Source organism: Propithecus coquereli, unplaced genomic scaffold (assembly GCF_000956105.1).
Source record: "Propithecus coquereli isolate 6110/MARCELLA unplaced genomic scaffold, Pcoq_1.0 Scaffold323, whole genome shotgun sequence".
In the NCBI taxonomy this organism is placed as follows: Eukaryota; Metazoa; Chordata; class Mammalia; order Primates; family Indriidae; genus Propithecus; species Propithecus coquereli.
In genome coordinates this window covers 2,417,161-2,444,309 of record NW_012148875.1, presented here as the reverse complement: position 1 = coordinate 2,444,309, position 27,149 = coordinate 2,417,161, and the positions used below count along the sequence as shown (strand labels likewise).

The following is a 27,149-nucleotide window of genomic DNA, read 5'->3' as shown; positions in this document are numbered from 1 at the left end:
CATCACACTGTACGCCTAATGGTTAAAATGGCACATTTTATGTTAAACGTGTATTTTACCACAATACAAATAAATAAGTAAGCTTTTCCCATATATGGTTCTCATGACTACAAGCTATAGGTGGAGTTTCTATAATGCTATGGTTACACACAGAAGAACAGGGTTAATCCTATCTAGGGGCAAAAAAATGAATCAAAGACCTAAATGTAAAATTTAAAACCCTTAAAAGAAAACATAGAGTAAATCTTCATGATCTTGGATTTAGAAATGGGTTTCTCAAATCTGACACTAAAATCACATGCAACAAAAGAATAGATACTGGACTTAAAAACTTGTCCTTCAAAGGACACTATCAAGAAAGTGAAAGAGACAACCAACTGAATTGGTGACAATACTTGCAAATCATATATCTGATAAAGGACTTGTATCTAAAATACATAAAGAACTCTCACAACTCAATAATAAAAAGACAAATTACCCAATTAAAAATGGGCAAAGGATCTAACCAAACATTTCTCCAAAGAAGATACACAGAAATGGCCAATAAGCAAATGAAAAAAAAGATGTTCATCATGATTAGCCATTAAGGAAATGAAAGTCAAAACCACAATGAGATATGACTTCACACACACTAGGATATTTAACCAAAAGATACGCAATAACAAGCGTTAGCAAGGACATGGAGAAACAGCAATTCTACGCACACTGCTGGTGGTAATGTAAAATAGTGCAGCCACTTTGGAAAACTGGCAGTTCCTCAAAAGTTTAAACAAAGAGTTACCATATGACCCAGCAATTCCACACCTATATTCCCAAAAGAATGGAAAATAAATGTTCAAAGAAAATCTTACACATGAATGTTCATAAAAGCATTATTCTTGACAGCCAAAAAGCAGAAACATCCCACTGTCCAACAACTAATGAATGGATAAATCAAATGTGCTATATCCATACGATGAAATATTATTCGACAAATAAAGGAATGAAGTACTGATACATGATACAACTGGGATATATTTCAACCTTGAAAAACTTATGCTAAGAAAAAGAAGCCAGTCACAAAGAGCCACATATTTTATGATTCCATTTACATGAAATGTCCAGAATAGGCAGGCAAATCTAAGTGATTGCCTCTGAAGCTGGGGGTGGGGGATAGACAGGTTGGGAGATGATGAGTAAAGGGTACAGGGTTTCTTTTTAGGATGATGAAAATGTTCTAAAATTGACTGTGGTGATGGTTACTCAACTCTGTGAATATACTAAACACCACTGAATTGTACCCTTTAAGTGAGTGAATTATTTGGTATGTGAATTACATCTCAATAAAGTCGTTAACAAAAATATTATTTATATGGTATGATGATTAATTTCAGGTGTCAATTTGACTAGATTAAAGGATATCTAGATAGCTGGTATAGCATTATTTCTGGGTGTGTCCATGAAAGCATTTCCACAGGAGACTGGCATGTGAATCTATGGACTGAGTGAGGAAGATCAACCCTCAATGTGGGTAGGCACCATCCCATTTGCTGGGGCCTAGATAGAAGAAAAAGGTAGAGAAAAGGTGAATTTGTTCTCTCTCCTAGAGCTGGGTCACTCTTCTTTTCCTGCTCTTGGACATCAGAGTTTCGTCTTCCTTTGTATTCCAGGACTTGCAGTAGCAAGTCTGCGTTCTGGGTTCTCAGGCCTTTGGCCTCAGACTGAGAGTTATACCATCAGCTTCCCTGGATCTGAGACTTTTGGACTTGGACTGAGCCACACTATTGGCTTCCCTGGGTCTCCAGCTTGCGGACAGCATATCGTGAGACTTCTTAGCTTCCATAATTGTGTGAGTCAATTTACTTAATAAATTCCTTCTCATATGTCTGTCTGTCTATGCATCCATCCATGTATCCTATTGATTCTGTCTCTCTGGAGAATCCTAACAAAATACATATGGAAAGGCAAAAAGAACTATTTCTGAATAATAACATTACGAACCAAAATGCTTCACAAAATATTTATTCAGCCATTTACCAAATATTTATTTAGTTGTTACTATTTGCAAAGTACTGGGGCTACAAAGATGAACACAACAAAATTCTGCCCACAAGGCATGTATGTGCATTTTGTGTGCATATATACTGGGGGCACGGCATGTACATGTTACACGATCTTTGGTAACTAAGAAATTCGAAAATAATTTTTCAGGCAGATGGGAAGATAACATGTACAAAAATATGGAGTGGTTCAATAAGACTTAGAGCATAATGTAAGATGAAAGTAAAGGAGGAGGCCGAACTAAAGAGCTTAGATTTCATTCTAAAGATGATCAACAGGTAGTTATGCTGATAGCTCTTAAGCTATATCAGTACTTTTGGAAAGACCACACTATGAAGTAATGGGACCAATGGATTAAAGGGTGAGATCAAATGAGTATGCATTACTCCATATTTGTATAAAGTAAAGTGATGAAGTGTGGTACCACAAAAGAATCACATTAACCCTACTAATGGGTACCAATCTTCATGTAAATTATCTCCTTTACCCTACATGAAAATAGGTACTGTTAGCAAACACTCATCAAGTATTTATAGAGTACTAATCAACTGTATGTTTAAGTGTAGCATATGTCTGTATTACAACTTCAACATTATTTATAACTACAAAACAAGATATCTACCACTGCAAATTAAGTTTTCCATTTAGAATCTGAGAGGAAGGCTGTTTGATTTCACCAAAATTAATCAGGATTAGAACTGAGAATGGAAACTGATGATCCTCTTCTACTAACTTTTGCTCTCTCTCATTTCTCCTCCTATAAAAGCCTGAGAAAAGGTAGAAAAAGAAAAACGAAATGAAAGAGTTAAACTTCTAAAATACTGAATGAGGTTAAGACTACAGTCTTGATTTTGGCACTGAGTATTTCCTAGTTAAACGTAATCTACTTTCCTAAATGTGATTTCCTGTCCAATTGTTATTACTTAAAACTATAAAAATGCGCAAGAGAAGTTGGCAAGAAAGACTGGGATCTTGGGAGTGATAGAAGACACTTTTCTGTCTAGACAACAAGAAGCAAAATCAAAAGAAATCCAATTCAAAACCTCTGCCAAGAACCAATATGGAATTAATAGAATTTCCACAGGTTGTACTATCTATTCCAAAAAAAGCGACCTTTTACTTAGTGAAGCATTGCAGAAACCCCCAATCCTTTGAGTCTGTAAAAAAAAAAAATAAAGAAAATACAGAATGAAGTACTGTATTTAAAGAAAAGAAACTCAAATTCCTTCTCATTATCCTAAGGGTACATGAAGAATGAAATATAATTATGGTCAATTAAACTATTTTACTCAAACCTTTGTACCAGAAATGTACTGTTAATGAGCTCATCCTATGATATTTAACTCTGTTACAATCTGATGTTCTAAGTTCATCTGAAAAGGCGCCAAATGAAAATTTAGCAGTAAATTTTGACTATGTAATTAGTGAAAGAGACAGCATTTTGACTACTCATATAATTTTGAAAACTGCTACTTTTCAAAATGTGAGTAAATGAGGAATGTTTATTTAACTAATGACATTTGGTATACACTCAATTTGACAACCAACTACCTCTAAATTTAACCTGGATCCGAGCTTACTAAGTGGTCTAAGGTTATATAGTTAGTCCTGAGGCTCTTGTTGCAGTTCAATTTACAAAATTGGGTTCACATGAAAGGAGAGCCATACCTTTTTAATGGCTTTTAACTTACTGTGAACCAAATGTCCAATTCTGAAAACTAGAATCCAAAGGCAAGATCAAGAGTATAAAGATTTCCAAATAATAAGGGACAAGGTAAAACTCTACATAAACTGAAATAGGTGGGAGTGTGGGGGGATTTAGATGTCTAAATGATTTAAACTTGGTGGTAATATTTGGTTAAGAATGCCATTTATCACTAATAATTGTTATGGTGCATATGAAGTGACTTATTGCAAAGATAACATATAAATACAAATACAGGCGATCCCCGGGTTACAGACAAGATATGTTCCTGAGAACATTTTTAGGCTGGATTTGTATGTAACTTGGATCCCTGATGCACAGCAAATATATAGTAACAACAACAATAATAATAATAACAACAAACTATGAATACAATGGCTCATATGTGGTAATAAGAATACAGTATAATACTGTAATAACACCACCCTGTACTGTAATAATAAGTTACAGAAACTACTGTGCTCTTTCTTTTAATTCAAACAGAACATAAAAACAAACTCATACAAAAAGTTTAGATAGGAGATAGGACAAATTTCAAAAAAGAATATTAAGGTTAACATTCACCTAATGTTGTATGAACACTCAACACTAGGCTAGTAGGAATTCTACACTTATTTTGATCTTCTAAGTAAATCAATAAAAACCTTTCCATTTCAATAATTAATCTACTACGCTACTTAGTAATAATTGATGCTTTCACTGGAGCACTGTCTTTCACATGTTCCTTTATTCTCACTTTATCTTTTATAATTGCTCCAATAGTCGAGTGACTGAAGCCTAATGCTTTCCCAATGAATGTCTGGCCTTTCTGTGAACACTTAATTATTTCTACTTTCGTTCTACTTTCATTTCCATTGTAATCAACTTTCTTTTTGCTGTAGATTCACCTTGATTTGCAATAGACTCTCACAGATTCACAAAATCAAATAAAAAAGTTAACACGAAAGTGATGCTGTGTGGAAGGGACCACATAAACAATGAGAGTACCTGCTAACATAAAGATGTTGAGCCAACAAATCATTTACACCATGCAGGTGTGTTTACATGTGTGGAAGAAACTAGTTTCTAAATTATTAATTTAATTTTTTTAGTTATAAATTATCCTTACAGAGAGCCTTGGGAGCCCATTTGTATGTACAGAATGCTGTAGGTCGAGTCGTCCATAACCCAGGGAATGCCTGTATTAAAAGCATCATAATTTTTTTCTTTGTTTATCTTAATAAAATGAGAATTTTAATATATGCTTCTGTGGAAAACACGAAAGACTTCTCAATAACCTTCCAGAGTAAACAGATGAGCATTATTACAGGCATTTTTATTCTAAAAATGTCAAATTCACTTAACAAGGGTTAAAATTCACTAAAGAAATCAGTTGCTTACATCAGTGTACATATAAGAATAACATCTATTGGATGTCGGGCAGGAGGGGAGGGGGAGGGGGAGGGGGAGGAGGGGATGGGTATATGCATACACAAAGAGTGCAATGCGCACCATCCGAGAGACAGACACGCTTGAAACTCGGACTTGGGGGGGGGAGGGCAAGGGCAACATATGTAACCTAAACATCTGTACCCCCATAATATGCTGAAATAAAAAATAATAATAAAAAAAAAGAAATCAGTTGCTTTAAAAAATATGAACAATCTGAAGAAAATTACATGATGGTATTAACAATAATAGACCTTGGTAAAGAAAAAGGATGGATATTCATTTTCACAAAAATCTGAAATCCACCATTTAATGTGGGTTTTTTTTTCATAAAAATTACAGTTATTCATTCATTCAACAAATACTGACTAAGCATCTACTATATGCTAGTCATATACTAAGTAGTAAGGATAAAAAAAAAAAGAACCCTCTGCTCTCATGTAAAGTAAAATACATTGAAAGTAATGGACCAGCTAAACCCTTTATCTAAAAATTTAACATTTTTATAGGAAGTAAAAGATATATAATTCATAATTATTTTTATTTTGTTTTTAAAATACGTATTTATCTAAACATTATTCACTATCATTTATCATAGTAAAGATCTTTTCAAAAGTCAAAGAAATAAACTCTAATGAAAAGTAAAAAGAGAAAAAAAACCCAAAGTGAAAATGAGTTTTTGCTTAAACTTTTTGCAATTTTAAATTTATGATTATAAATTACAACAACTTTTCAGGGGGAGGGGCGAGAAACAAAGAACTTTATGATATTTGCCACAAGTTCCAAAACTCACAGATTTAAGTCTGGTAATTCCACTTCTAGGAATTACAAAAGCAAAGAATTGCACAGAAATATCTTTAAAACAATAGTATGGAAAAAAAGAAAAAAGTCTAAATATTTAAGAATGGAAGATAAAACAATTACAGTTTATCCATATAAATGTCCATTATGCAGTCATTTAAAAAGAAGTTTGCCAACAAACATTAAGGTAAAATATTTACTGTGTAACTTTAAGTGAAAAGAACAGAATATAAAACTATATATGTCCTAAGATTAACTACATTAAAATACCTATAAGCAAAAAATATATATATTTTAGGAATTATAATAAAATGTTAATAGTTGTTATCTCCGGGTGAGAAAACTGGAATTTTATAATGAACATTAGCATATTGATAGATTGTAAGGATTCCTGCAGTAAAAAAAAAAATGCATTTGACTTTAACGTCCCTGTAAATCACCAATTCAGAAACTCCAAAAAAGGGAAACATTACATTTAAGCAAGTGGCTAACACTAGTGGTCTCCTAAAATTAATAATGTATTACATTATACTGTAACTGGCAACATTTCCATCTTAGCACTTTTCTTTCAAACTTAAATATAACTAGGCAAGTGTGATTTAGAAGATTTAATTTCACATACTAAAATCTCTTTTCAAAAGATACTGAATGCCCAATTACTATTTTTAAAACACTCATAATTAGTCAGTTGAAATAGGTTTTCTATAACAAAATAAGTATTAAACCTTCCGCAGAAATAATTTGGAGATATTTTTGTAGATATAATAGCCAGAAATCAGAAAACTGAATTTTAGGAATCCAATTATAGAAATGTTGACTTCTCAGGAAAATTTTTACTATCTGAAGGGAGCATAAAAGCAGTGTAAAAAAGTACTTTCACCAATGTTAATCACTCCAGAGCTCATGAGTAACATCACAGTACACCATGGCCTTGGGCCAAATAATAAAGTGCCAAATGGAAAATGGCACAAGTCCATGGATTGTAAATACTGTATTAAAGGAAAATAAAGGAAAAAAATCTTTCATTATAGTAATTACATATGCAGTTGCACTACCAGTTCCTATGATGAATAAATCAGTTTAGCAATTCCAAGAGTGGACAGACATTTAAACACATTCTCTATTGGCAGTAATTTTAAGTTTAAAACCTTACTGTGTGTTCCTTTAGTTTCTAAACATTTTAAACTCTAAAGTGTTTCTGATTGGTGTAGTTGATTTATAACTATTACCCGAAATTTTCATGTGTCGTCATTTGATGATTATCTATCTGACCCATCATATTACGCAACAGTAGCCAATAAAATATAGATAAATATGACAAATAAAAATATTCATACCAATCAGCTTAAAATTTAGAAGATAAATTCTAGAGAAATGAAGTTTCTACTAATCCAACATCAATCATTCATTGGTCCATAATTCCATTTGTCAAATTATGTATACTAAATGAGCATGCTCTGCTACAGACTTTTGAAAAGCCCCAAAATTAAGTTATTAAAGTTCAATAGTGAATTTGAAAATATTTCAAAAAGAATTCAGAACCACATTAAGTAGCATCAACTCTAGTGGCAAGTCCTTAGAGGATGTTCCTATCTCTAGGGCACTGTTTCTCAGTCTAAATTTACAAAATAATTGTGTTGTATAAGAAGTTAGCAAGTATATACATCATTTAGCTTTGCTAACTAATTACCCCAAAATTTAGTGGCTTAAAGCAATAGACATATATTATTTCTGACAATTCTGAGGGTTAAGTGGGTAATTCTTCAGGTCTAGGCAAACTTCAGTTGGGGTGGGATGGTCTAGGATGGTGTCACATGCCTGGCAATTTGCAGGATGACTGGACTGAGGGGATCTTAGCCAGGAGGGTCACTGCTTCAGAGTCTCTCATTCCCCAGAAACCAGTAAAGATTTCTTAACGAAGCTAATGCAGGATTTCAAAGAGCAGCAAGGGAAGGCAAGCCCCAACCACTTTCAAGACTGCTTATATCATGTTCCTCATATCACATTGGCCAAAGAAAGTTATATGGCCAGGCACAGACTCAAAGTCCGGAAAAATTTATTCCATTGCTTTTATGACAGGAGTACAAAGTCATAACACAAAAGGGCAAACACAGTGATGGGAAGAATGTGTGCTCATTTATTATAATCTATCACATTGCAAAATGCAAAAAGCCTCTGCTCCTCATGGTCCATGGCCAACTGTATTTCCACAAACAACTCTTTTTTATGACTTCATAATGCATATTAGCATATTAAAAGACTGAGAGGTCCAATGCAAAGAAACTGATTTTATTTAAACCAGCATTTCCCAAACTTATTTGACCACAAAACACATTTTTCAAGGAACTGTTACCTGTAAAAAATGAAAATAAATCCCTATCATTCCACATAGTCTACTACATTAATTTAATATCTTTTTAGTTTGTTTTTGTTTTTTGTTTTGTTTTGTTTTTAGCTAACAACAATTTTAAAACACTAGTCAATGACCAGGAAAACTAGATACTGAAATGCCTATATAAAATGAGGCAAAGGATACAAACTATGCCTGACTCTCCAATAAGGCTCTAAGTTTTTAAATAATTGTAATGTTACAGAGCTTTTGCAAGAAAGTCTATGACTGAGAGGAAAATGATGATGGTGAGATAGCAGAATAGGACTTTCTACCATTCTTCCCTCACAGAAAATTTCAACAACTGTCCATTCATGAAAATAACCTTCACAAAAGCTAAGAAATTCAAGTAAGAGATGAGAGCACGTGGATAGAGAACAAAAATAAGAAAATTTGCGTTGAAGGGGCTAGAGAGGACAATTTCACATTACTCACTTCATCCCACACCCAAGCCCTGGCAGCACATTTTATAGAGACATATTCTTTGTGAGGGAGGACAATGAGGTAAACATTCGACCTTGTGATAATTCCAGCATTAGGCATACCGCAGCCTGAGGCCAGGACACACAGCCATAGGCTGGATCCCTGCAAACTCAGGCTCTAGACTTACACCTGGCAGACCCAGACTCCAAACCAGCCCCATGGCCTCAAGTTGGACTCAGGCTCTAAGCCCACCACTATGGTCCTAACCTCCAGGCTCACCTCAGCATCAGGCTAACCCCTACAACCCCAAGCTCCAAGCCAGCCTCTGCGGTTCCAGGCCAGCCCTCATGCCAGACGGGACTCAGGCTCCAGGCCCATCCTGGTAGAGTCTGGCTCTAATCCTACCCCAGCACCAAACCTGCCCCGTGTGGACCGAGACATCAAGCCCCCCAAGGACTCCAGCAGCAAGCCAGCCTACAGAACCCACCAGACAGCCCAGCAAGAACCACTATTTGGGATGAATGGGGGAGGCCTTTCCCTAAAGAAGCCAATGTGTAAAGACTAGAAGAGCTGTCCACTTTTTCAAATGTACAGACAATAGCACAAGGCCACAGTATCACAAGCAATTAGGGAATCAGGACACCACCAAAGGAACAAAATAAAGCACCAGTAACCAACCCTAAAGAACTGAAGGTCTACAAACTGCCTCACAAAGAATTAACATTAATCATTATAAGGAAAATCAGTGAGCTACAAGAGAACTCAGATAAATACACAGAATCAGGAAAGCAATGTACGAACAAAATGAAGAAAGAGATAGAAACCATAAACAACACACACACACAAGTTCTGGAGCTGAAGAACACAATGACTAACGAAAAATTCAACACAATGCTTCAGCTGTAGACACAATTAAGCAGAAGAAAGAATCAGTGGACTCAAAGACACAGCCTTTGAAATTATCCACTCAGAGAAACAAAAAGAATAAAGAATGAAAAAGAGTGAAAAAAAGTCTAAGGGACTTATGGAACATCATAAAGTGAACCAAGAAGAAGCAGAGCAAGGGGCAGAAAGTTTATTTAAAGAAATAATGACCAAAAAATTCCCAAATTTGGAATAGGAAATGAACATCCAGATCCATGAAGCCCAAAGAAGTCTAAACAAATTAAAATAAAGACAGTTTCACCAAAACACATTAGAATCAAATTCTCCAAAGTCAAAGAATTTTGAAAACCACAAGGAGGAAAGCAACTCATCACATACAAAGGAACTCTCATAAGACTATATTTCTAAGAAACCTTATAAGCGAAGAGACAGTGAGATAATATATTTAAAGTGCTGAAAGAAAAAAAACAATTGCCAACCAAGAATACTACACCAGAAAAGCCTGGCCTTCAGAAATGAAGGAGAGATAAACTCCCACAAAAATTGTGGGAGTTCATCACCAGTAGACCTGTCTTACAAGAAATGCCAAAGGAAGTTCATCAAGTTGAAATGAAAAGGTGCTAACAATACAAAAACATATGAAAGTATAAAACTCACTGTAAAAGTAGGAATTTAGTCAAATTCAGAATTCTCTAATACTGTAATGATGGTATATAAATCATTTTTAACTCTGGTATAAGTTAAAAGAAAAATAATAAAAATTATAGCTATAATAATTTGTTAATGAATACATAATAGATAAAAGATGTAAATGTGTGACATCAGTAACATAAAATGTAGGAGTAGAAGAAATTAAAGTGTACAGTTTTTGTGTCTGATCAAAGTTGTTATCAACTCAAAGTAGACTATTTTAACTATAAAACATTTTATGTAAGCTTCATAGGAATCACAAAAAAAACTTATAGTAGATACACAAAAGATAAAGAAATCAAAACATACCTCCATAAAATATCGTCACATCAAAAAAGAAGACAGCAAGAGAGGAAGAAAGGAACAAAGGTAGTATAAAACAGAAGGTCATTGCCTATCAATAATTACTTCAAATAGAAATGGATTAAATTCTCCAATCAAAAGACAGAGTGGTTGAACAGATTTAAACGAAAACAAGATCCAATAATATGCTGCCTACAAGAGACTCGCATAAACTTTAAGAGCACATGCACACTGACAATGAAGGGATAGAAAAAATACTTCATGTAAATAGTAACCAAAAGAAAGCAGGAGTAGTTATGCTTATGTCAGATGAAAGAGACTAAGTCAAAAACTGTCACAGCAGACAAAGAAGGTTATCAAATAATGAGAAAGGGGCCAATTCATCAAGAGGATATAACAACTGTAAATATATATGAACCAAACACTGGGAGCACCTACATATTATAAAGAAAATATTAACAGAACTAAAGGGAGAAATAGATAGCCATACAATAACATTAGAGAACTTAAAACCCCACTTTCCACAATGGACAGATCATCCAGACAAAAACATCAATACAGAAACAGCAGACTTGAATAACACTATAGACCAAATGGATCTAACAGGCATATATAGAACATTCCATCCACCAGCAAGAGAATACACATTCTTTAAGTGCACAGGAAACATTCTTCAGGATAAATCGATCATACATTAGGCAAGAAAACAAGTCTTAACAAATTTAAGAATCCTGGCATCATATCAAGCATCTTTTCTGTCTACGATGGTATGAAACAAAAAATCAATAGCAGGAATAAAATTGGAAAATTCACAAATATGTAGAAAGGAAAGAATATATTCCTGAACAACCAATGGGTCAAAGAAGAAACCAAAAGGGAAATCAAAAAATATCTTAAGACAAATGAAACTGGAAAAACAACATTCCAAAACTTATAGGATGCAGCAAAAACCATTCAAAGAGGGAATGTTATAGCAATAAATGCCCACATTGAGAAAAAAAGAAATATCTCAAATAAACAACCTAACTTCGCACCATAAAAAACATCAAAAAGTAAACAATCTAAGCCCAAAGTTAGAAGAAGGAAAGAAACAACAAAGAGCAGAAATAAATGAAATAGAGACTAGAAAAAAAAAAAAATCAATAAAACTAAGAGTTGGTTTTTTGAAAAGATGAAATTGACAAACTTTAGCTAGACCATTAAGAAAAAAAGAAGATTTAAACAAAATCAGAAATGAAAGAGGACACAACACAACTGATACCACAGAAATACAAAACATCGTAAGAAACTACTATGAACAATTATACAACAGACTGGATAACCTAGAAGAAATGGATAAATTCCTAGAAACATACAATCTACCAAGAGTAAATCATGAAAAAATAGGAAATCTGAACAGACCAATGATCAGCAAGGAGATTAAGTCAATAAGATTAAGTCAATAATCAAAAACTTCCCAACAAAGAAAATCCCAAGATCTGACTGGCTTTATTGGTGAATTCTACTAAGCATTTAGAGTTAACATCATTCCTTCTCAAACGCTTCCAAATAATTAAAGAGAATACTTCCAAACTCATTTTATGAGGCCAGCATTAACCTGATACCAAAGCCAGACAAGGACACTGTAAGAATAGAAAATTATAGGCCAATATCCCTGGTGAACATAAATGCAAAAATCCTCAACAAAATAACTGCAAACCAAATTCAACAGCACATTAAAAGGACCACACACCAATATCCGCTGGGATTTATCCCTAGGATGCAAGGCTGATGGCTCAACATATGCAAACTACTAAGCATGATACATCACATTAACAAAATGAAGAATAGAAATCATATAATCATCAACAGAATCAGAAAAAGCATTTGACAAAAAGTAACATCCTCTCATGATAAAAACTCTCAATAAATTAGGAATAGAAAGAATGTACCCTCAACATAATGAAGGCCATAAATGACAAACTGATAGTTATCATCATACTCAACAGTAAAAAGCTAAAAGCTTTTCCTCTAAGATCAGGAACAAGACAAAGATGCCCACTTTTGGCACTTCCACTCAATATATTAATAGTACTGGAAGTCCTGGACAGAGAAATTAGGCAAGAAAAAGAAATAAAAGGCATCTAAATTGGAGAAGAAGAAGTAAAATTGTCTGTCTGCAGATGACATGATCTTACATATAGAAAACCCTATAGATTCCACCATAAAAAATGTTAGAATTAATAAATGAATTCAGCAAAGTGGCAGGATAAAAACTCTATGTATGAAAATCAGTAGTGTTTGTATACTCTAACAAGAAACTATCAGAAAAATTTTTTAAAACGACATTTTAAATAGTATCAAAAAAATTAAATACATAGAAAAATTTAACTAAGAAGAGAAAAAAATCCGTAAACTGAAAACTATAAAATACTGATGAAATAAAGTGAAGAAGATAACAATAAATGGAATGATATCCCCGCTCATGTATTAGAAGAATTAATATTGTTAAAATGTCCGTAATACCCAAAATGGTCTATAAATTCAATGCAATCCCTACCAAAGTTCAAATGGCATTTTTCACTGAAATAGAAAAAACTACTAAAATTCACATGGAAACATAAAGTTGCTGAACAGCCAAAGCAATCTTTAGCAAAAAGAACAAGGCTGGAAGCATCACGTTACCTGATCCCAAAATATACTATAAAGCTATGGTAATCAAACAGCATGTTGATATATGTGACAGAAAAAATGGATATTAATATGCAGAAGAATGAAATTGGCTGGTTATCTCACATAATATATAAAATATCAACTAATGTATTAAAGACTTAAGCATAAGGATTGAAACTGTAAAACTTCTAGAAGAAAATATAAGGAAAAATCTCCATGACATTGGTCTGGGCAGTGCATTTTTTAATATGATCCCCAAAACACAAGCAATACTACTCAGCAATAGAAAGGAACAGACTATTGATACAAAAAATACTTGGATGAATCTCCAGGGAATTATACTAAATGAAAATAGCTAACATCAAAAGGTTGCATATTGTGTGATTCCATTAATAGAACCCTTCTGAAATAAGAAAATTTTAGAAATGAGGGCAGAAATGAGGTAGGTAGTCATGAGGGATCTTTGTGGTGATAGAGCTATTCATTATCTTGATTATGATGATGAATATACAAACCTTTATGAGAGATAAAATAGTACGAAGCTAAATACACATATGTACACACAAATGAGTACAAGTAAAATAGGCAATCTGAATAAAATCAACTGATTATATCAACATGAATATTCTGCTTATGGTATTGTACTATAATTTTGCAAGATGTTGCCATTGGAGGAAACTGGTAAAAGATACACAGGATCTCCCTACATTACTTCCTACAACTGCACTGAATCTATAATTATCTCGATAAAAATTTCAGTTACAAAAGACTTTTTTTTTAAAGTTTAGCCTAGGAAGTCAGTCTCCCTGGAATTTCAATTTCTTTCAGACTTTGAATTAAATGGTGTGGCTAGTGTCGAGCATAAATGACTTACATTTGGGACATCAACTGCTACCTCCCTCATGGCACTGGGCCTGATGTCATTCATTCCCTGCAAGAAATCATTCAGAGTAATCTTCACCATGCCAGCAACTTTGCTATCAGGGAGGTTAGGCTGTTTCCTCAGGACTCTCCGCATGGCACAGACACCTGCAAAGAGGAAAGTAACACGAGATATATCTTTTACTCTATAAATGTAGACTGAACAATCAATGATAAAAATACAAGCCCCATACATATTATAGCATTTATAATATTTTGTTCTTATGTGAACGTACAGGGGTGAGAGGATAGGTGGGAAAAGAGATGGAAAAATGTGGAGGACATAGGCAAAAATCCAAGTGCTTAGTTTGGGCAATGATAACATGACAAACTGATACTAAATATGAGAATACAGATGTTTTACAAATATAAAATAGGACTTACAAAACACTAGCCATAAAAAAAGATCATAAAGCTTATCAAAATAATTTGTTTAGAAAACTTCTTTTAAGAGAGTAAAATATTAAAATAATAACATGACTTTGCCCCTGTCCTTTTGGTAAATACATTCAAACTAGAATCACAAGGTTTTCGAGTCACTGGGATAATATCTGAAAGGAAGTACTAAGTTGGCAGTTGGAAATATGGCTTTGGAACACAAGAGAGAAGCAGACTTCACAGTTATGTGAACTTTCATAGAGAAACAGAAGCATTGATGCAAGGAAGGTAGACACAAACTCCTCAAAACAGAGGGTATCTTTCACCAGTAAGAAAAAAGTGAGTAATACAAAGACTCAAAAAATAGATCCCCCACTATCTAAAATCTAGAAGTCACTTATTTTAGGCCTATCTTACAAATACCCATTTGGTTTTTCTGCCTTCCAAAATGTTGAAAAACTATTCTTTACTTTTCTGCTTATCTGGAGAGCAGAAGCACTGACTGCCTCTTTTCACAACTATCTTTTGAAGGATGTTTGTACGTAGGAAAATAGAGTGTCTCCCTCCAAAGCAAAGGATAGACATGCTTGCTGCCTATTATAAAAGATTAAGGTTCTATAAATTCAAGGTTCCCCTCCCATAATGCAACTTTGTATGGACTGAGGTGTCAGCCAGTGTTACTCTGTGAAAACTGAAACTTGGGGAACTGGTACAAATGCTGCTACGCTAGCTACTTCAGTTGCTATAATATTCTGTCCTTTTTTTGATTCTTCTGCAAGCACTCATGGAATTTGTTAGTTTGCAAGTAGGGTATAATCTCAGACCCTTCAGTTTGTGACAGAAAAATAAACATTTTTGTTTGCTATGGTTTGAATGTTTTTGTCCCCTCCAAAACTCATGCTGAAACTTAATCCCTGTGTTGCGAGTGTTGGGAGTGTTGGGAGGCAGGGCCTAATGAGAGATGCTTAGGTCGTGAGGGTGGATTCCTCAGGAATGGATTAGTGCTGCTATAAAAAGGGCTTGCGAGAGTGGGCTCACTCTCTCTCTCCTGCTCTTCTGCCATGTGAGGGTACAATATTCCTCCCCTCCAGAGAACAGAGCATTCAAAGTACCATCTTAGATGCAGACACTGAGTTCTAACCTGTCAGCTCCTTGATTCTGCACTTCCCAGCCTCCAGAACTGTGAGAAATAAATTTCTGTTCTTTATAAATTATCCAGTCTGGTATTTTGTTATGGCAGCACAAAACAGATTAAGATAATGTTAAATTAGGTTGTTTTATTGCGCAACATACTTATTAGTTAATAGTGCAGGAGCGTTTAAAAAAAAAAAAAAAAAACTTGAATAATATAGATGGTCCCGACTTAAAATGGTCCAATCTACGATGGTCTGATTTAGGATTTCTCAACTTTACAATGATGCTAAAGTGATACGCATTCAGTAGAAACCATACTTCTCTTGTGATGCTAGGCAGTGGCACCAAACCCCAGCTCCCAGTCAGCCACACCTTTTCAACCTATATTTTCAACTTACAATGGGTTTATCAGGACACAACCCCATCATAATTCGAGGAGCATCTGTATAGTTCTGTATTGTATTAAACAGCATGTTGGTGGCCTGAAAGAATTTAAGCTGTTTCTAAAATATCTAACACAAATGGAAGTAATCGAAAGACCAGAATAACTAATTCTTCCTCATGTCCCAAATGATATTTGGCAATACCTGTCAATATTTCTAATTTGATCCAAATACTTCACTCTTACCTGTACTGAGATAGAAAAACTGAAACAGGTAAAGTGGTATCATAATTTTCCTGCCACATTTGTTATATCACACAAGCATAAAATTTGACAATAAACGACACCAATTATTTTCATTTGAGGAAGGGATTCGGAAAAGGTAGGCAATGTATACTTTTAAAAAGCATATACAATATAATATAAATGTATATTTACAAAACAACAACACTACTATGACTTCTAATACAATCAGAGAATTTGGAGCTGGGCAAAATCTCCACACCTATAAGGATAGCAAGAAAAGAGCAGTAATTCACCAGAGAAGAAAAAAAAAACCAAGACAATAAAGCAGCATGAATTCTTCAAAAGAAAAAGTACAAAGACTAATTCTCTAATGAACACAGCAAACTTAACATATCCAAATAGTAAGTAAACATTCATTTCAATGATGCAATCATTTCCAAAAATATTCTTAGGATTTTTAATTGCTTAATTATAAATCATACATAGAAAATAAGTTAAAGTCTTGCTTTATCACTCATTTTAGTCTCTAGAGAGGAATAAAAAATTCTATTGACTAATTTTAAAATAAACATACAATTAAAAGATGAAAATGGACCATCAGTGAGCATATTCAATCAAGAATTAAAAAATAAAGGTTTTAAGTAAAGGCATTCTGGCCAAGTAAAGAGAGTAGACTACGTATAAGCACTTAATTTTGCTCCCTGTAATAAATCATACCCGTAACTATGACTATATACTGAGTCCCACACCTCCCCCTAGTAAAGCATCAAATCTGGAGGTGATCTTAGGGACTTACAACACATGCAGATAAATATAAATGGATAATTATTAAATAACAAAAATAATGTTTTCGGGGTAAAAAGAAACAAAGTATTCTCAAGTATTTGCACTGTTCTCGTACTAGTCTCTAATAAGCCAAGCAGACATACTGTAATATGTACGTAATCACTAAAAGACCAGTTAAAGTGTATAACTAAAAAGATAATGGGATGAGGATGAAATAATACTTTCCTATTCGAAAAGAAGTCTAGAAAAGAGGGGAAAAAACAGAACAAATAAAAAGTAGTATATTAAACCTAAGTATTTTAAGATATTACCCTAACATAAATGTATTAAATACTTGAATTAAAAGAATGACAATTATCAGATGTATTTTTTAAAAAACCCAAATGTATGTTGCTTATAAGAGATGTATCTGAAATATAAGAATATAGAAAGGTTGAAAGTAAAAGAATAGAGAAAGGAATACCATACAAGGAGGAGGATAATAGTACACCTATTATCTACTATCAAATAGGCTTTAAGCAAGAGGTATCACCAGACATTCAGGATAATAAAAGGGTCAATCTACCAAGATCACAAAAATTCTAAATTAACAGATGCCTAATAACAAAATCTCAAAATATATAAAACAAAATTAACTAAAATGAGAAATAGACAAATCTACAACCTTAACTTGCAGATTTTAACACACTTGCCTTAGCAACCAAAAAAAGACACAGAAGGTATGAAAAACAAATTTAATTCATTTATCTTAATTAGCATATATAAAAAACAATACCCCAAATAGTAAAATATCTATGTTTTCAAGTGTATCTGGAAAATGTACGAAAACCGACCACATGCTGGGACGCAAACCAACTCTCCACATAATTTAAGGACTGAAATCATAAAGTGTAATCCTTTGACCACAGGAGAATGAGTAACAAAATCAGTAACAAAAAGGTACCCCAAAATACACAAATATTTGTAAACTAGTCAGTCTGTTTCTAAATAACTCATGCTTCAAAAAATTCATAATGAAAACAGTGAATTTTGTTAACAGAATAATGATAAAAATGTAACAAAAATCTGTAGGTTACTGCTAAAGCTATACTTAGAGGGATACTAACAAGCATAATGTACATGTTAGAAAAGAAAAAAGACTGAAGATCAATGAGGTACTCATCCTAAGAAATTAGAAAAATAAGAAAATAAACCAAAAAAAAGAGCGAAATAATGAAGACAATGGAAATTAATGAAACAGAAAACAAATGCACAATAAAAAAAAAAAAAAATCACTAAAGCCAAAGGTTGGATCTCTGAAAATGTGAGAAGAGACAACACCAATATCAGGAATGAAAAAGTAGACATCATTACAAAACCTACACCCATAAAAAGACAAGAGGATACTTGAAATAACCTTATACCAAATAATTTGAAAATTTAGATGAACAAATTTCTAGAGGGAAAAGTTTACCAAAACTAACACACAAACAAAAGAAGTACACAATCTGAATATTGCAATAGATATGAAAGAAATTAAATCTTGTAAGTAAAACCTCTCCCACAAAAACAATTCCAAGCACAGACAACTTCACAGATAAATGCCACCAAATACTCAAGGATGAATATAACACTAAGCTTATAAAAACTGCTCCAAAGAAAAAAAGAAGCCAGAATAATTCCCAACTTGATTCATCGAGCTTGCATAATCCTGTTCCCCAAGTCTAAAAAATATTACAAGAAAAGAAATATTCTAAACAAAACATCAGCAAAAATATCAATAAATAAAAGAGGATTATACATCACAACAAGGTAGCTATATTCCAAGAAGTAAGGCTCATGTAACATTTGAAAATCAATCAACACCATTTTCCACATTAGTAGAATAAAAATCACATGTAGGAATAGATGGAAACTTCTTTATAAGATTATCTACAAGCACTCACACATAAAGCAAATATCATTCTTAATAATAATATTAAATATATGAAACTTTCGCCCCTAAATCAAGAATGAGATAAGGATAAGTATTGTTACCACTTCTATTAAATACTATGTTAGAGGTCCTATTCAGTACAATAATCGAGAAAAAAAAATAAGTGTACAGTCAAAAGGAATGAAATCAAATTGTCATTATCTGCCATCTACATATATAGAAAATTATAACATGACTGCACACACAGAAAACTCAAAAAATCTATATACAAATTATTAAAATTAATAAGTCCATTTAACAAAGTAGGCAAACACAAAGTCAATACACAAAAACTCACTTTTTCTAGATACAGTCATGCATCACTAATGACAGGAATACATTTAATGATGGGAATACGTTCTGAGAAATGTATGTTTGGCAATTTTGTCATTGGGGGAACATTACAGAATGTACTTACACAAATTTTGATGGTATAGCCTACTATACATCTAGGCTATATAGTGTAGCCTATTGCCCCTAGGCACTTGTACAGCATGTTACTATCCTCAATAATGTAAGCAACTGTAACACAATGACACGTATTTGTGTATCTAAACACAGAAAAGGTACAGTAAAAACATGGTATAAAAGATGAAAAATGATATACCTATTTCAGGCACCTCCCATAAATGAAGCTTGGAGAACTGGAAGTTGCTCTCCATGAGTCAGTGAACAAGTGGCAAGTGAATGTGAAGACCTAGGACATTACTATGCACTACTGTAGACTTTATAAACACTGTACACTTAGGTTACGCTAAATTTATGAAAAAATAAAGTAATTGTGCTACGATGTTACAACAGCCACATCACTAGGTGACAGGAATTTTTCAACTCCATTATAATCTTATGAGGTTACCATCATATATGCAATTTGTCCTTGACTGAAACCTTGTTAAGGTAGCACATGATTATAGTAGCAAAAATAATTATTAAAATGTAAGTGAAATTGTTTAAAATACCACTCATAACTGCATTCAAAAAACCAAAATATCTAAGAATAATCAACATTAAGCAACACTTCATACAAAACTTCTTGAGCATATAACATTTCTTGAGAGAAATTAAAGACCTTCATCACATATAATGTTTGTGTCAAAATTTCACATTTACCCCATAAATAAGTATAACTACGTATCCATAAAAATTAAAAATAGGCCAGGCGCAGTGGCTCACACCTGTAATCCTAGCACTCTGGGAGGCCGACGTGGGTGGATTGTTTGAGGTCAGGAGTTCGAGACCAGCCTGAGCAAGAGCAAGACCCCGTCTCTACTAAAAAACAGAAAGAAATGAGCTGAACAACTAAAAAATACATATATAAAAAATTAGCCGGGCATGGTGGCGCATGCCTGTAGTCCCAGCTACTCGGGAGGCTGAGGCAGGAGGATCGCTTGAGCCCAGGAGTTTGAGGTTGCTGTGAGCTAGGCTGACGCCACGGCACTCTAGCCCGGGTAACAGAGCAAGACTCTGTCTCAAAAAAAAAACATACATACATACATACATAAATAAATAAAAATAAAAAAATTTTTTAAAAAGACCTGAAATAAAAAGAAGAGATCTACCATGTTCATAGACTGCAAGATGTTTATTTTCATTTCTCCCCAAATTGGTCAAAAGGCTTAATAATTCCAATGAAAATCCAAGCTGGTTACTGGGGGGAAGGTGGGGACTTGACAAACTGATTTTTAAATGTCTATGGAAATGCAAGAAGCCAAGAAAAGACAAGACACAATCTTGCTAAAGAATAAAGGAGCACTTACGCTCAAAAAATAAGACTTTTTGTAAGCCTGAAATGATTAAAGACATTTCAGTATTTTGAACAAGGATAAACAGACCAATGAAGCAGAACAGAGAACACAGAACAAACCCGAACTCCTGATTTATGACAATGGTAACACTGGAGCAAGGTAATTTCAACCACTGGTGCTGGTTATCAACTGAATATCTATAAATATATGGAAAAAATGTAATCAATTAAAGATAGCAATGTAAAAGACAATAAAACATCTTAAAGATAACGTAAGAGAAAATATTCATGATAGTAGATTTGACCAAGACTTCTTTAACAACATACAAAATCACTAGCCAGAAAGGAAAAGATTAATGAACTGGACTCGTTATATTAATATGTATTATAATAAATACATAATCACAAACTTCTGTTTCTCAAAGACACTATGAAGAGAGAAAAAACACAAGCCACAGAGCAGATAATATTTAAAATATGTATATCTAACCAAAGGCCTCACAACAAAACTATATTAAGAACTCCTACACATCAATATATTTTTAAAAGTAACACTATAGAAAAATTGAATAGATACTTGAACAGACACATCACAAAGAAGGATATCTAAATGGTCATTTAATATATGAAAAGGTACTCAATCTCAGTCATCAGGGAACTAAAACCACAATGAAATACTGTTATAAACTTATCAAAAGTTGGCAAGGATAAGAAGAAATTGGAATTTTCACACACTAATGGTCAAAGAGTCAATTGGCAAGATCACCACAGAAAACTTTTCGGCAGTATTTACTAAAAAAAAAAAACAAAAACTCCTATAATCTACTAATTCTACTTCTAGATATATAGCAAACAGAAATGCACATATTTGTGTGCCAAAATGCATGTGCAAGAATGTTCATGATACCATTATTCCTAATATCTATATAATACAATGGAATACAGCAATAAAAATGAATGGCTGCTACATAGAATAAAATGATGAAACTCTCAAACCACATTATAAATCAAAGAAGAGAGCACAAACCAGGCAAAACTGACCTGTGGTGTTAGAAGCCAGGAGAGTGGTTGAGTTTTAGGTTGAAGTCAGGGGTAGTGGCTGGGAGAGGGTCTGAGGGAGGTTCCAGAGAGCTAGTAATGCTCTGTATCTTGATCTGAGTGGTTATTACATGAGTGTGTTCATTCTAGAAAATGCATGGATCTTTTAGCTTATGTACTTTATGTGTGTGTGTGTGTGTGTGTGTATATATATATATATATATATATATATATATATATAATACTTCAAGAAAGAAATTTATAAAAAACAGAATATGTAAAAAGTGAGATGAAAGGGAAATAAACTATAAACAAAGCCACAACATAGAAGCTGGTTTAAGTAACACTGAGATATGGTAGTTTTAGAAATTATAAACCAAAGTTTAAAATGAAATATTATTTTTCCTCAAATCTAAGTATCCATATGTATACAATGAAGTTTTTTATCCCTTAGTATTTTATAACTAAAATATGAAAATATTAGTTTTTATTTAGAGTACTTTCTAGTCAGAATAATTAAAACCATGATAATCTAGAAAAAGGGGCCCATAAAAAAGGTTTTGAGAATTGTCTACATACAAACTCTGATTAGGCTTGGAATCACTACAGGACATACTTACTAAGTTAACTAGTGTGTAAAATATATTTGTATGCAAAATACGGACTATATGATTTACAGTCCTCACAAAGAGTTTTCATTTGCCAGAATACTTTATACAAATGTTCGGTATAAGAGGTGGGGTGAGTAAAGGAGAAAAACAAAAACGAAATCGGAAGAGAAAAAAGCATTCTTTACATGCTATTATTTTGAAAATATTTTTATAGAACAATTCTCAATAAGTGAACCACTATATATGTATTCCTTGTCATTCAGTTACAACTGCTATTAAGGCACAGCAATTATTAAAGTAAAGTATTATTATATCATGAAGCCACTGAGACAGTATATTCATTGACCACAGGTTACTCTTTCATTGGCACTCTTCTTAATATTAATTCATCTATGCATTCACTCATTCACTGAGAATCTTCTAGACATAACTAATTTATTCAATAAATACACTGAACTCTTATGTGTCAGGGTACACAAGAAGGGAGATCAATCACTCACAGCACTACCAACATAATAAGGCACACATGTAATAATGGGTAATTATTAAAAACTGTGCCAAGTACTGTGACATGGAAAGAACAAAGTGGCACAAAAACACATGTCAGGGACATCTAACTCAGTTTAACAGCACAGACCTAGACAACCCTCACAGAAATCATTTAGTATATTCTTCTATTTCACAAATGAAGAAAGACCAAAACATGTGTCTAAGTTCAAGTAGTTAGATCTAAAAAATGAGTTGATGTTAACCTGAAAAAATGGGAACTGAGGCCAAAGAGGCAGCAGAGTATTCCAGGTAGAGAGAACAGCATATAAAAGGCCTAGGGGCAAGAATAAGCAGAACACTTTAGGCATTATGCGGCCCTGTAGAAAACAGACAAAATCTCTGTCCTCAAAGGGTTCTTATATATGAAAGAACATGTTTTAAATAAACCTAAATCCAGCTCTATCAATTGTCTGTAGATATGTGATAAGATAAAGTATAGCAGATTGTCAGGAAGGGGGAAAGAACAATATAGAAGTTTACTGATTTGCAAAAGCTATAAAAATGTAACAAGGGATCCTGGAGATTCCTACCGCAGGCCTTAACATTCTTTCCCACTCTGGAGCACTATGATTCTAGACTCTAAATATTTTATATAATAAATGCTATTCTTGTTAAATGTATTATCAGAGCTTACAGAAATTAAAGATCCCTGGAGCTATCATATTAATGCAACCAATCCTCTATAGCTCTATCCACTAGCTCAAGTACAAGATTAAATAAAACTTTGCTCCTTTGGCCATCAGTTACTTCATTAACTAAATGGAAGACTAAAATATATCTTGTCTAATTATTTAAGTTTAAATAACTTAAAATTCTATGATGCTAAGTTTAAATTATTGGCCATCAACCATTCCTAATGTCATATAGCAATCTATGCCAAGAGATTAAATTTTTAAAAATATGTATATTTTTAGAAACCAGAAGACAATTGACTAGAGGAGCAAATGGACACATATACATCACTGATAAATAGAGCAAACAATCTATATTTCCTTTTCTGAGTTTGAACTTAATTTTTTAAAATGTAAACAAACAGAAGCAATATTTCTATGTTCTTAAGAAACGTAACTTGGAAAAAAACAGGTGTGGCTAAACAACAGATGTTGTCATTTTGTTTTCATTATTGTAGTTTCCAATGCTCTTAAAATTTTTGAGAATGGAAAACAAGATACAAGGAAGGGAAGAAAAGGCAAAATGCCTAAGGCAAGACTAATGTCAACACATTCTTTCCAGTGTATGACTCCTTCCACCTCAACCTCCATATCAATATCCATATATAACCATTTCTGGACAAGAGCAATTATTCTGAACTCATGCTCTTCAAAACCATCTGCTCCAGATGCAATCAACAAACATCATCTCACCCCATGCATATGGGATCCTGTTACAATTTTATACTCAATGCTTGCTAAATCATGGGTTATTTTTAAGAATGCAATTAAGTTCCTTCACTAGATAGTAACAAACAATAAACTTAAACTGATCACAGGAGTAATAACACCTTTTAGATTATCTATAGAAACTTAATTATATGAAGAAGTAACATGAAACATAGGCATCTGGATCTCATATCTGAATTCTAAAAACTGAGCATAAAATTTCCTAATGATATACTCATGCATATGAAGACAGAAAGCAAGTATAACAAAAATCTAAGTCTCTCTTTTTAAAATATACTTTCCTCAAAATACCAGAACCAGAAAATTGGTTTTATCTGGAGTCTTCACTCTCTCTCAACTCTGTATTAAGTACAGACAAGGTGATGAGTGTCACTTGCTATATTACTAGGAGAGTTCCATTTCTCACTGCTCATTAATAGAAAAGAAAGCAAAAACAGAATACTCTCAAAGAGTGTATTGTGGTTCTCACTTTATTTATATTACAAGTGACTGCTGTAACTTAAACTGATCACAGTTTATTCTGAACCTCTTATCACTTTCAAAAGTTGCTTTTAAAAGTAATGGCACCATGGAAGGCACACTGGTCTCCAGACTGAATCTTGGGCCAAGGCTTACACCTCACTAACTGCTTGAATTTACGTATATCCCATAGTCTCTCTTCATCTGTGAAATAAGGGAATGTACTAAACTATCTCTGAAAGGGTATTCTAGTTCTAAAACAATCACTTCACTAGTCTCAGGTTTCAACAAACTTCCCTAAAGATATAGCTTTTAGTTTCAAATTTTTAATATCAAATTATTTAGCTGTCTGGCTTAGCAACCTTACTATAATACCCAGTTCAATAAAAAAGAAAAGTTGATCAGAGCATAATTCTTGTGCTAAGAGAGGTTGGAGATCCACAGTTGGGTGGACTAAGGCAGGGCCCAGGTAATAGGAGAGGAACCAGGAAAATAATGAAGTTGGATCTGGTCTTCACCTGGTGGAGGAGGCAGGGGTAGCAAAAGGAGAGGGAGGACCAACTATATTTATCCTTTTTTTTATGGAAGGTACAAAAACTCTAAATAACAGCACACCATTAAAACTGAAAAAGTAATTGCCAATCACTATCTCTGCTCCTTCAACTCTGAATCACCACTCAATTTATTGTAATCTAGCAAGCTAGGTACAAGACTCTTCTAGGGCTCTCCTGACCTCACAGATAGGAAACTATCCACTTTACGTCACTGGGGTCTTTAATACTATTGATCCTAGCTTGATTACCTGTGTGATTTTGGGTAAGTTCCTTAACTTCCTGACATAACTTTCTCCAACTATAAAATAAAGATAACCTCATAGTGTTGTTGTGAGGAAGACATGCATTTATATATGTAAGGTGCTTCAAACGATGGCTAACACATTACAAGTATTAAATGAGTGAATTAGTGTTAACTAATACTACATTATTTCCTCCCTGAAAAGTTTCCCTCATTTCATTTGAGTCACCACTTTCTTTGGGTTCTCTTCCCACCTCTCTAGCCATTCCTCAGTCTCCTATCCCAGATCTTTTTTAACAACCCAACAACCTTTGAATGGTAGTGATACCCAAGATCCCTCTACTCTCTTCATTAGCATTCTGAACCTCCCTGATCATTCATGTAATATCCAACACCTAGTATTGTAATTCCCTGCATCTTGAGCTCCATGAGGAGAGAGCCCACATCTGTCTTATCCACTGAGGCAGCCCCAGCACCTACTGTAGTACCTGGCTCAATAAATGAATGAATGAACTCTACTCACTCTCTCTTAGTGATTTCATTCATTTCTATAGCTTCAGCCATCATGTAACTGCTGATGACTCCCAAGTCGGTATCTCTAACCCAGACCTGTCCTTATGTCAAAAACCTGTAATTCAAAGTCCTACAAGCTAGAAAATGTAAAGAATAAAGAGAAATGAGAGGCCGAGGGGAAGAGCAGGGACGAAAAACGTATTTCAATAGTACAGACGAGCTGATGACGGTCTGAACTATAGCAGAAGCAATAAAAGTAGTTAATTTTTTTTTAATTTTTAAGAGGTCAAATTTTGAATAAATTTGAAAATAGAGCTGACGGGATTTGATAAAAAGTAAAAGAAAAAGGAATGAAGAATAACTCTTAGAAATAACTTTTATTCAGATAGACTAGTTTTACTTTTGTGATTATTTTAATTAGAAAGAAAACCTTTCCTCAAGTTTTATAGTCTTGGCAAAACCACTCAGAAAATTTTCCACTAGCAATGTAAATGGTATATGTCATTTAGAGTTTAAACAGAATCAAAACTACCACCTGTTTTTCTGAAATAAACCATTCAGCTCCAGTCACTTCAAATGAGTAACAATAGTAATACCCACTTCGCTAACAAAAAAAAAAAAAAATCCCTCTCTTGCCAGGCATGGTGGTTCATGCCTATAAGCCCAGCACTTGGGGAGACCAAGGCAACAAGGCAGGAAGACTGCTTGAGCCATAAGGTCAAGACCAGCCTGGGCAACATAGTGAGACCCTGTCTCTATAAAAAATTTAAAAATTAGCCAGGCATGGTGGTGTGTGCCTCTAGTCCTAGCTACACAGGAGGCTGAGGTGGGAGGATCACTTGAGCCCAGGAGTTTGAGGTTGCAGTAACCTAGTGTTTGTGCCACTGCTCTTCAGCCTGGGTGACAGAGCAAGACTCTGTCTC

The 27,149-nt window shown here is 33.8% G+C and overlaps 1 protein-coding gene across 1 annotated transcript in view; it reads right to left on the bottom strand.

The window, feature by feature from the left end:
• SPATA5 (spermatogenesis associated 5) overlaps window positions 1–27,149 on the bottom strand; it is a gene marked incomplete at its 3' end in the record, with an annotated part of 99,483 nt that overhangs the window by 47,809 nt on the left and 24,525 nt on the right. The window contains exon 11 of the mRNA XM_012650404.1: window positions 14,191–14,345. Coding sequence (XP_012505858.1) covers window positions 14,191–14,345 — 155 coding nt within the window. The remainder of the gene's footprint in view (window positions 1–14,190; window positions 14,346–27,149) is intronic.